The sequence below is a fragment of the Oncorhynchus kisutch genome, linkage group LG4 (assembly GCF_002021735.2).
Source record: "Oncorhynchus kisutch isolate 150728-3 linkage group LG4, Okis_V2, whole genome shotgun sequence".
NCBI classification, from domain to species: domain Eukaryota; kingdom Metazoa; phylum Chordata; class Actinopteri; order Salmoniformes; family Salmonidae; genus Oncorhynchus; species Oncorhynchus kisutch.
Genome location: NC_034177.2, coordinates 22,909,247 through 22,921,607, shown reverse-complemented (window position 1 = coordinate 22,921,607; position 12,361 = coordinate 22,909,247). Strand labels below are relative to the sequence as shown.

Below are 12,361 nucleotides of genomic sequence, written 5' to 3'. Positions count from 1 at the left end.
CTTTGATTATTTAAATCAGCTGTGTAGTGCTAGGGGGAAAAAACGAAACAGGCACCCAGGGCAGGTCCCAGGACCGAGTTTGGGAAACCCTATCCTAATACACAGTGTCCAGATGAACTCCTCCTTTGTGTGCCAAGAATAATAACATGTAGGAAAAAAACACTCGGCCCCTACTAGTCCCTGTGGATGCAGCTTTAATAATCTCATTTTCCATTTAATGAGGTGATTAGAATGCCAGGGGCCAGGGGTGCACAGGAATGTGTTATGGAGGAAGCTAACAACATCCTGAGTCCTCCTGGCGTCTTGGTGCTGCAGTCCTCCTGACTCCTGCAGCTTGGGGATTAGTTACAGTTGTCTCTGGAGACTTGGCTTGACGCGGCTCCTGTAATACCGGTTCAGATGCCATGGTGGTCCCAGGTCCTCCCTCAACTAAAGAAGACAGTGCACCACAAAGCGCCGTGGATTTGGGGAGAGAAGGCAATAACAAATAAATATATAAATCAAATCAGACCGTGCCACAAATCCGTGCCACAAAGCTTTTGCTTTGCCTTGGAAACAGGCATGTGCAGCAGCATAGCAGTGTTTAGTAGTGTTAGCGTATCGTGATCCCTATTCACCCAACCACCAGCTGAAGGACTTGCCAAGGAGGCACCTTAAGCACCATGTCTCTCTGAAATGTAAGGAAAGATTGTGTGCTATTCTGATTGTAGTATTTTGATGCAATTAACCTGGACAGACCTTTTTCCTATTAGACCAAACCATAAAGCACATAACAAACATAGGCTACCCATGGATCAAGTATTCCATAACATATCTAATAATGGTACAGAATGGTCTTAACGGGAAGATTTCCCATATCTTAACCTGAAATTTACCCCCTTCTCCTAAAAGGGTGCTCTCATTCAGTATCCCTCAATGATTGAGGTAAATAGAAAATGGTACAGACTCCATCCACCGCAACCCAGTGATATTAAATCCTTGAAATGGAGTGAATGAGTGCCCACTGCAGGGAGAAGGTATGTGTGTGTGATGGGGATTGGGCTGTAGTGTGGGGCACAGGCAGCCAGCCCTCAGCTGGGTAATTTGACTCTCCGTATCCTCTAGCTGAATTAGTCACAGTGGCTGCTGAAGAGCCTCCTGTGCCTGACCAATTGAGGCCGGCTTCTTACCCGTAATGACGGATACTGAGCTTATTCTACCTACCGCCAGGTCCCAGATAGGGTTGGATTTAGTGTGAAGTGGGATGATTTCATCTCTATTTGTGAAACTAGCCTGAACTGCCTATGCTGCTGTATATCTCACTGTCCATGGTGCTGAAGTAAGAGCAGATTAAGGGCTGTGTATGAAAATGGCAGCTGTCCATGGTCCTGTAGTAGAGAGGAGCAGGTAAGGAGTATGCACTGTATATTATACAGCAATATGGACTATGGACAGCACTGATAGATACTCCTGTGCCCATAGTTCTGTATACTGAGGGAAGGTCAGCGTTGTCTCAGAGGTCTTGCACTGTCAATGGTCCTATAAAGAGAGACTACTGAGAGGTGTATGTGTTGTAGTCCCTCACTGTCCATGGTGCTGCAGAGCAGAGCAGCAGAGGGGACAGGTCAGTGACAGACAGGCAGCTAGGCAGCAGTCCCCCGGTCCCCAGGGCCAGACAAGTGGTAAGAATGCAGTGGAATGCATTGATTATCTGTCAGCCAGGTCTGCTAGGATCTAACCAGGGCAGTGTTAGGGTATTAAGTATCTGAAGTATTCAATGAATATTGATAATGAGGGGTTGTTCGTTATGCTCCACTGTTAGTGATTCAGCCCCTGGTGCTCACTGTCTCTTCACAGAGAAGGGTTGGAGTGGGCTTGGGTGAATGATCCCTAGTGGACTTCCTACTGTGTTAGTTTGATGGTGCAATATTTTCACATCATTGTGTTGTGCTTGAGCACAGCCTCGTATGTCAGGCTGTAGCATATCATTTTTCACTTCTGTAAGTTCACACCTTTTCGAATTGTAAGTCGCTATGGATAAGAGCATCTGTTAAATGACAAAAAAAAAAAAATAATAATACATGGTTATCAGCTCCCTCTGCAGAATACAAACAGATCCTTTGGTGGGCCACTCACTCTCCATCTGCAGAATACAAACAGATCCTTTGGTGGGCCACTCCCTCGCCCTTTCCCTCTGCAGAATACAAACAGATCATCTGGTGGGCCACTCACTCTCCCTCTGCAGAATACAAACAGATACCTTGGTGGGCCACTCACTCTCCCTCTGCAGAATACAAACAGATCCCTTTGTGGGCCACTCACTCTCCCTCTGCAGAATACAAACAGATACCTTGGTGGGCCACTCACTCTCCCTCTGCAGAATACAAACAGATCCCTTTGTGGGACACTCCCTCTCCCTCTGCAGAATACAAACAGATCCCTTTGTGGGACACTCCCTCTCCCTCTGCAGAATACAAACAGATCCCTTTGTGGGACACTCCCTCTCCCTCTGCAGAATACTTCCATTTCAGGGTTTACCATCTTGGAGCGGTGCTCTGGTGATTACATGCCTTATCTGCTTTTCAGCCACCTTCTTTGTATTGGATTTGAAGGCCTCAGGTCCTCGCTGTCTCTATTTAATTTGTTGTCTTGAAAATGACCAAGTCTGTCTTTATTGGATTGTCAGGGCTACTCCGTTCCCTCCAGCACCACTTATTCCCTGATGATTTTTCAGTTTGTTTTATTTGTGCTTTGTCTTTTCTCAGATACTGTTTTCTTCATCAGCCTCGACCACTCAGTCCAGCACTAACACATTTATCATGTGTTTTCTCTCTCCCTCTCTTCTACAGAAACTTATCGAAGAACCCTCTGACCACATTATCATGGCAACTCTTCCAGAATCTGCAACTCTTCGAGCTGTAAGTTTGTATACAATTATCATCTTGTTTTATGGACTTGTGCACCTATAAAAACTTTCATAAAAACCTGATATATATACGTGTGCAACCTACCTTCATTGTTTCCAAATGGATTCCCATCTACCTCCATTAGAAGCCAAACAACAATTAACCTGAAGAAAAACATTGGAAGAGACAAACAACACTATAGTCCCTGCATCATTGATGTTGATTTAATGGATGTGACATAAAAGTGTGCAACTTGGAGAGGTCCAGGCCGGGTGATCCTCTAACCCAGAGTGTCTTGTTTGTCCAAAAACATACCAGCCATCAGTGTGTTTATGACCTGAATCTTATAGTTGTTTGGGCTACTTTCCTCCCTCCCAGTAGAAGACATGAAATGTAATCTAGGGTTGAGATGGCCGTCATAGAGTTATAACACATGGGCATCCCCTCCATCCCCTCCATCCCCTCCATCCCCTCCATCCCCTCCATCCTCTCCATCCCCTCCATCCCCTCCATCCTCTCCATCCTCTCCATCCTCTCCCTCCCCTCCATCCTCTCCATCCCCTCCATCCCCTCCATCCCCTCCAGCCCAGGAATCAGAGTGCTTCCCCGAAATAAGAGAGCCTCAGCCAGGCCCTGACGCAGAGCAGAGAGCAGGCTTTGTCATGGCTCAACCCAGCTCAGCGTGGGAAACAAAGGGACAGCAGCTGTATGGTTGTGGTTTAAATGTGGTATTTTATGTTATGGAAGCAGGACAGCTCTTCTGAGGAGGCCCATCATCTTTTCAGGGTTGCTTGTCTAATAGTTAAAAAAATACATACTTGGAAATGTTATACCAGAGTAAGAATAGCATGGAGAGCAGAGCAGCAGTTGATGAAAAGAGTTCTAAAGTAGGTGTAAGATAAGAGGGTATGGAAAGTGTTAAGTGAAGAAGATACAAACAAGTGGATGTTATTAAAACACAGATTAATTATAGACTCTAGAGATGTTAATTTTCATGTGCGCTTATTGATATGGATATTCCTTTTGATACCATTATCATTGTCATTCATAGCCATTTTAGCTGTATGTGTCGTCTGAAGAGTATGGACTTTTAGAAGGATAAAGCACACATTTTTCAGACTCTTTCAGGGTCTGCTTAAAGTATTTAATCTGTAATTACTAAAACTGTTCAACAAAGGCTCAGTGATAAGCACTCGACAGCACACCTTGAACAAAGAGAATAATCTCATGAAAAGAAGATGAAACCGGTTATAAATGAGTGCCATTTCCGTGCGACCAATTGGGAACAAAGACATTGATTCATTTTTTTTTATGTGGCGTAGAGCCTAACAAAAGACTAACAAAACATAATTCAATGGATAAGAGAAACAGAGTTTATCTCCCTTTTTCTTAAATGATTTACTCTCCCATCCCCTGTGGAATGTCAGCACAATGACAAACACACCAAACACAGAAGGGCTGAGGCATGCAGATGTGCTTCTGGTCCTGTGTCTGAAATTGCACCCTATGGGCCCTGGTCAGAAGTAGTGTGCACTATATAGGGTATAGGTTGCCATTTTGGACATACCCTGTGTCTGTCTTTAATGGTGAGTGTTGGTCTGTTGGTCCTCATAGTGCCATGCTCTCTCCTGGGACCACATCTGTTGATTAAAACTAGACAGGCAGAGTGATGGCTTTTCGTTCCAGATCAGAGTGCATCAGAGTCATGCCTGTCAGTTTGAAATGGAGGTTGCTGCTTTTGTGGATGTGTTACAACTGAAGCTTTTAGGCACTGAGCAGTCAGACCCCTATTCACTGGTTATAAGATAACAAGTGATTGTTTTTATGATTTAAATGGAAGTAAGGGGTTTCAGAACAGCGCATGGGTCCCATGATACATTTGGCACATACATGTGCTGGGAGATATTCACATAAGATGCAGTAATTTGTTGTAATCAATGCTGCAGAAGGCATACAGTTGCTTAATCTTCTCGAAGGCAAAAATTGCCTAATTGTTTTGCCATTGTAAAATAGTTGTTGTTACAGACCTCAGACACATTGGTGCCATAGTTGCACAAAATGTGCCTCAACCAATTACAATTGTAGATTTGCTTGCGTGTGGTAGAACGTTACATTGTAGCTGATCTCCTTCATCCACTTCAACAAATTTGCATTATTTCAATCGAGCTTTGAGGTCCAGTAGTGAATAGGGCCTTGAACCCACTGTTACTGTGCCCCGAAGATTCACAGTTAACCAGTTTAGTGGTGTATGCCACCTGGTAGTGATTGTAATGGAGGTACATGACAGCTATTTGACAAGACCAACATCTTTTTTCACCTTTATTTAACCAGGTAGGCCAGTTGAGAACAAGTTCTCATTTACAACTGTGACCTGGCCAAGATAAAGCAAAGCAGTGTGACACAAACAACAACACAGAGTTACACATGGGATAAACAAACATACAGTCAATAACACAATAGAAAAGTATATATACAGTTTCTGCAAATGTAGTAAGATTAGGGAGGTAAGGCAATAAATAGGTCATAGTAGTAAAATAATTTCAATTTAACAATTTAACACTGGTGATAGATGTGCAGAAGATTAATGTGCAAGTAGAGATACTGGGGTGCAAAGGAGCAAAAAATAAATAACAGTACGGGGATGAGGTAGTTGGGTGGGCTATTTACAGATGGGCTGTGTACAGGTGCAATGATCTGTATGCTGCCCTGACAGCTGATGCTTAAAGTTAGCAAGGGAGATATAAGACTCCAGCTTCAGTGATTTTTGCAATTCGTTCCAGTCATTGGCAGCAGAGAACTGTAAGAAAAGGCGGCCAAAGGAGGAGTTGGCTTTGGGGATGACCAGTGAAATATACCTGCTGGAGCGCATGCTATGGGTGGGTGCTGCCATGGTGACCAGTGAGATGAGATAAGGCGGGACTTTACCTAGCATAGACTTATAGATGACCTGGAGCCAGTGGGTTTGGCGACGAATATGAAGTGAGGACCAGCCAACGAGAGCATACAGGTCGCAGTGATGGGTGGTATATGGGGATTTGGTGACAAAACGGATGGCACTGTGATAGACTACATCAAATTTGCTGAGTAGAGTGTTGAAGGATGCTTTGTTACGAAATAGGAAGCCGATTCTAGATTTAATTTTGGATTGGAGATGCTTAATGTGAGTCTGGAAGGAAAGTTTACAGTCTAACCAGACACCTAGGTATTTGTAGTTGTCCACATATTCTAAGTCAGAACCGTCTGTCCAGAGTAGTGATGCTAGACGGGCGGGTGCAGGCAGCGATCAGTTGAAGAGCATGCATTTCATTTTACTTGCATTTAAGAGCAGCTGGAGGCCATGGAAGGAGTGTTGTATGGCGTTGAAGCTCATCTGGAGGTTCGTCTGGAGGTTTGTTAACCTCTAGTGACACCCCATCCCGTGAACGGGACCGTTGTCATCATCTGACACTAATTAGCATTAGCATGTCCGTTGCGTTATGCATAATTAGCATAACGCAACGGACATAAATCTTCCTCGTGAAATACATTGGAACACAGCTTAGCCTTTTGTTAATCACCCTGTCGTCTCAGATTTTCAAAATATGCTTTACAGCCAAAGCCAGACAAGCATTTGTGTAAGTTTATCGATAGCCTAGCATAGCATTATGCCTTGCTAGCAGCAGGCACCCTTGTCACGAAAATCAGAAAAGCAATCAAATTAAACCATTTACCTTTGATGAACTTTGGATGTTTTCACTCACGAGACTCCCAGGTAGATAGAGAGCCAAAGTTCATTTTTTCACAAAATATTATTTTTGTTGGCGAAATAGCTTTGTTTGTTCTTCACGTTTGGCTGAGAAATCGACCAGAAATTGCGGTCACGACAACGCTGAAAAATATTCCAAATTAGCTCCATAATATTGACAGAAACATGGCAAACGTTGTTTAGAATCAATCCTCAAGGTGTTTTTCAAATATCTAATCGATAATATATCCACCGGGACAATTGGTTTCTCAGTAGAAGCAATTGGAATAATGGCTACCTCTGTACTTTACGCAAGATTTTCTCCGGGAGCGTCATGTGACCACTTGCGCAATGTAGCCCCCTACGGGTATTCTTCAACATAAATGCGTAAAACTACATCACAATGCTGTAGACACCTTGGGGAATACGTAGAAAGCTGGTTCATAGCACATTCACAGCTCAATGGGGACTCATTGGCACGCAGCGCTTTCAAAATATGGGGCACTTCTGGATTGGATTTTTCTCAGGCTTTCACCTACAACATCAGTTCTGTTATACTCACAGACAATATCTTTACAGTTTTGGAAACGTTAGAGTGTTTTCCATCCAAAAATGTCAATTATATGCATATTCTAGCATCTTGTTCTGACAAAATATCCCGTTTAAAACGGGAACGTTTTTTTTTCTCCAAAAATGAAAATACTGCCCCTAGAGTCGCAACAAGTTAACACAGTGTCCAAAGAAGGGCCAGAAGTATACAGAATGGTGTAGTTTGCGTAGAGGTGGATCAAATAATCACCAGCAGCAAGAGCGACATCATTGATGTAAACAGAGAAAAGAGTCGGCCGGAGAATTCAACCCTGTGGCACCCTCATAGAGACTGCCAGAGGTCCGGACAACAGGCACACTGAACTCTACCTGAGAAGTAGTTGGTGAACAAGGCGAAGAAGTCATTTGAGAATCCAAGGCTGTTGAGTCTGCCGATAAGAATGTGGTGACTGACAAGAGTCGAAAGCTTTGGCCAGGTCGATGAAGATGGCTGCACAGTATTGCCTTTTTTTCGATGGCAGTTATGATATCGTTTAGGACCTTGAGCGTGGCTGAGGTGCACACATGACCGGCTCGGAAACCAGGTTGTATAGCGGAGAAGGTACAGTGGGATTCGAAATGGTCGGTGATCTTTTTGTTAACTTGGCTTTTGAAGACTTTAGAAAGGCAGGGCAGGATGGATATAGGTCTGTATCAGTTTGGGTCTAGAGTGTCTCCCCCTTTGAAGAGGGGGATGACCGCGGCAGCTTTCCAATATTTAGGGATCTCAGATGATACAAAAGAGTAGTTGAACAGTCTAGTAATAGGGGTTGCAATAATTGCTGTGGATACTTTTAGAAAGAGAAGGTCCAGATTTCTAGCTCAGCTGATTTGTAAGGGTCCAGATGTTTCTGCTCTTTCAGAACATCACCTATCTGGATTTGGGTGATAGAGAAATGGGGGATTGTTGGGCAAGTTGCTGTGGGGGGTGCAGAGCTGTTGACCAGGGGGAGGAGTAGCCAGGTGGAAAGCACGGCCAGCCGTAGAAAAATGCTTATTGAAATTCTCGAAATTCTTGAAATTCTCAAGTAGATTGGTCACGAAAGTCAGAAAAGCAATAAATTAAATCGCTTACCTTTGATGATCTTTGGATATTTGCACTCACGAGACTCCCAGTTACACAATAAATGTTCCTTTTGTTCCATAAAGATTATTTTTATATCCAAAATACCTCCATTTGTTTGGCGCGTTATGTTCAGAAATCCACAGGCTCGAGCTGTCACGACATCGCAGACGAAAATTCCAAATAGTAGCCGTAATGTTCACAGAAACATGTAAAATGTTTTTTATAATCAATCCTCAGGTTGTTTTTTCAATATATAATCGATAATATATCAACCGGGACTATAGCTTCGTCAATGGGAGAGAGAGACACAATGGCTGCTCCAAACTGTTGCACAAGCAAAACTCTGGGGACACCCAGCTATACACTGACGCGATGTGATCTTTCAAAATAAAAGCCTGAAACTATGTCTAAAGACTGTTCACAACATGGGGAAGACATAGGAAAAGGAATCTGGTTGATATCCCTTTAAATGGAGGGAAGGCATTCAATGGAACATGGAGCTTTCAAAATAGAGGCCACTTCCTGGTTGAATTTTCCTCAGTTCTGTTATACTCACAGACAATATTTTGACAGTTTTGGAAACTTTAGAGTGTTTTCTATCCTAATCTGACAATGATATGCATATTCTAGATTCTGGGCCTGAGAAATAGGCAGTTAAATATGGGTACGTTTTTCATCCAAAAATCAAAATACTGCCCCCTACACTCAACAGGTTTAAAGAACAACCAGGCATCCTCTACTGACGGGATGATGTCAATATCCTTCCAGGATACCCGGGCCAGATCGATCAGAAAGACCTGCTCGCTGAAGTGTTTTAGGGAGCATTTGACAGTGATGAGGGTTGGTCGTTTGACCGTGGACCCATTACGGACGCAGGCAGTGATCACTGAGATCCTGGTTGAAGAGAGCAGAGGTGTATATAGAGGGCAGGTTGGTCAGCATGATATCTATGAGGGTGCCCGTGTTTACAGATTTAGGGTTGTACCTGGTAGGTTCCACGAGAATTTGTGTGAGATTGAGGGCATCTAGCTTAGATTGTAGGACGGCCGGGGTGTTAAGCATATCCCAGTTTAGGTCACCTAACAGTACAAACTCTGAAGATAAATGGGGGGCAATTAATTAACATATGGTGTCCAGGGCACCGTTGGGGGCTGAGGGTGGTCTATAACAAGCGGAAACCGTGAGAGACTTATTTCTGGAATTTTGGATTTTAAAAGTAGAAGCTGGAGCTGTTTGTGCACAGACCTGTATAGCATGACAGAACTCTGCAGGCTATCTCTGCAGTAGATGGCAATTCCACCCCTTTTGGCAGTTCTATCTTGGCGGAAAATGTTGTAGTTGGGGATGGAAATTTCAGAATTTTTGGTGGCCTTCCTAAGCCAGGTTTCAGACACAGCTAGGACATCAGGGTTGGCGGAGTGTGCTAAAGCAGTGAATAAAATACATTTAGGGAGGAGGCTTCTGATGTTAACATGCATGAAACCAAGGCTTTTATGGTTACAGAAGACAAATGATAGCACCTGGGGAATAGGAGTGGAACTTGGTGCTACAGGGCCTGGGTTAACCTCTACATCACCAGAGGAGCAGAGGAGGAGTAGGATTAGGGTACGGCTAAAGGCTATAAGAACTGGTTGTCTAGTGCGTTGCAGATGGAGAATAAAAGAAGCAGATTCAAGGCATAATGTACAGACAAGGGTATGGTAGCATCTGAGTACTGTGGAGGTAAACCTAGGCGTTGAGTGACGATGTGAGAGGTTTTGTCTCTGGAGGCACCAGTTAAGCCAGGTGAGGTCTCCGCATGTGTGTGGGTTGGGCCAAAAGAGCTATCTAAGGCATTTTGAGCGGGACTGAGGGTTCAACAGTGAAAGAAAATAATAAGAACTAGCCGAGGCTGCAGTAGACAAGGCATATTGACATTAGAGAGAGGCATAAAGCGATCACAGGTGTTAATCAGGAGCGCAAAGACAACAACGGTAAATGGCAATGAATGGGCAGAGCAGGTCAGTTAGGTACATACAGGACCTGAGTTTGAGGCTGGGGCCGACAGGTAAACAAAATGAGGTACCATGTTATTGAAACGGTCCAGGGGGCATCAGCTGTGTAGCCGAGTGATCATAGGGTCAAAAGAGCAGCAATAGGTGAGTCAGGGTGCCGTTCGGTAGTCACTACTACGCTAGGCGAGCAGGGGACATAACGTTCAGAAAAGCCAGCGGGCCAGGGATAGTAGATGGTTCTTCGGCGACATCGATCACGTCAGCAGTCCAGTCGTGATCGATCGGCAGGGCTCCGTGTCGACAATAAAAGGTCCAGGCCAATTGGCAAAGGAGGTATTGTAACCCTAAAATTAGCTGGTATATGGGCCTAGTTCGAGGCTAGCTCAAGGCTAGCTGGTGCTTGCTTCGGGACAGAGGCATTAGCTAACAGTAGCCACTCGTTTGCAGATAGCTAGCTGCGATGATCCGGTGTAATGATCCAGAGTGGCAGGATTCCGGTGATATGGTAGAGAGAAGCAGTCTGATGTGCTCTGGGTTGATATCGCGCTGTGCAGACTGGCAGATGTTGTCCGAGCTAAGCCGTGGCTAACAGAGACTAGTAGCTAGTTAGCTGGCTAGCTGCTGATGGAAGATCCAGTTATAAGGAATAAAAATGTACCACATTGGGTGAGGCGGGTTGCAGGAAAGTATTTTTAGTTCGTAGATAGAGATTAAGATATATACGAAAAAGGCCGGCTATTTACATGGGAAAAAACAAAGACAAATACACATGTCCTACTGCAATGCCATCGTGCAAAAATTGTATGGATGTGTGTGAAACAGATGAGCAAAAGACGTGGGATTTATTCTTATGCTAAAAATTGCCTTTTGAATTGTGTCTAACGTTATTAGCTAGTAGCCTACTCTTAGATGCATGATTAAAAATATTTATAGACATTTACACAAATACGCACGATCATGCCATTTTGGCACTCTACACTTGAGGCAGACCAAGAGGAACAAAAGTAAACCATGAATATGGTTTAAAATATTCCTCTGGGGGTCAAGTTGTCTTATTTTAAGAAATGCCATTGGTTGGTGGATATAAAGATCTTTGATAGGCTGATGCAGAAATCTGTGAAATCACTGTCAGCTGGTGAGGTTAGTATAGGGCTAACGTGTGCTAGGTTATCTGATGGAGCACACACTGGTTGAATCAACGATGTTTCCACATAATTTCAATGAAATTACTTTGAACCAACATGGATTAGACGTAGAATTGACGTTTGTGCCCAGTGGACAGTTACAATGTAGTGTTCTGTCACATGCAACTATGACTACAATTGTAATTTGCAGATTACAACGGAGGTCCAGGTTAAACAAACTTTTTCTAATATTCGCAAGTATGGGCCCATTGCATTACAGCATGAAGCCTCCGGTCTAGCGCTGCTGAACCTTGTTGTTTCACTGACTGCTTCTGTGTGCATGGTTTCCTCTCTAACAACTTGGACTAAACACAGCAACAGTAAGAGTGATACTGAAAGCACAACAGCAACAGCAGCTCATTGTGTATCTTAACCACCAGGAGCCATACCACTGTGTGCTGCTGTTTGTGTTCTGTGCTAATTGCTGTCAGCCTTTTTTGGTGCTCAACACAGGATGACTAGGGTGAAAAGGGAAAGTGTGTGTGTGCGTGCATAACCCGTGCATGTGCGTGCATACTTGCACATGTGTGCATGTGTGTGTGTGTGTGTGTGCATCCCTGTTCCCCAGTCCTGTAAGTGTAATCACAGAGGGGCAAATTACCTGTGCGGATAAGGCAGCTCTGAGGAAACAGGCAGGCAGCCTCATCAGGAGCCCTGGTGCTGGCTTGGGTGCAGAGAAGACCAGAGGAGACCTGCCAATCTCACTGTTCCCCCCTTACTAAGCCGGGCCTAGCAAATGAGCTGCTTTCCTAAGCTGACACACACACACACACACACACACACACACACACACACACACACACACACACACACACACACACACACACACACACACACACACACACACACACACACACACACACACACACACACACACACACACACACACACACACACACATTACTGCAGGTAATGTTTTA

General features: G+C 44.2%; 1 protein-coding gene across 6 annotated transcripts in view; it reads left to right on the top strand.

The window, feature by feature from the left end:
• LOC109889245 (NT-3 growth factor receptor-like) overlaps positions 1-12,361 on the top strand; it is a 292,647-nt gene that overhangs the window by 137,788 nt on the left and 142,498 nt on the right. For all 6 annotated transcript variants that reach the window (XM_020480545.2, XM_031822673.1, XM_031822672.1 and 3 more), the window contains exon 4: positions 2,829-2,897. In XM_020480545.2, coding sequence (XP_020336134.1) covers positions 2,829-2,897 — 69 coding nt within the window. The remainder of the gene's footprint in view (positions 1-2,828; positions 2,898-12,361) is intronic.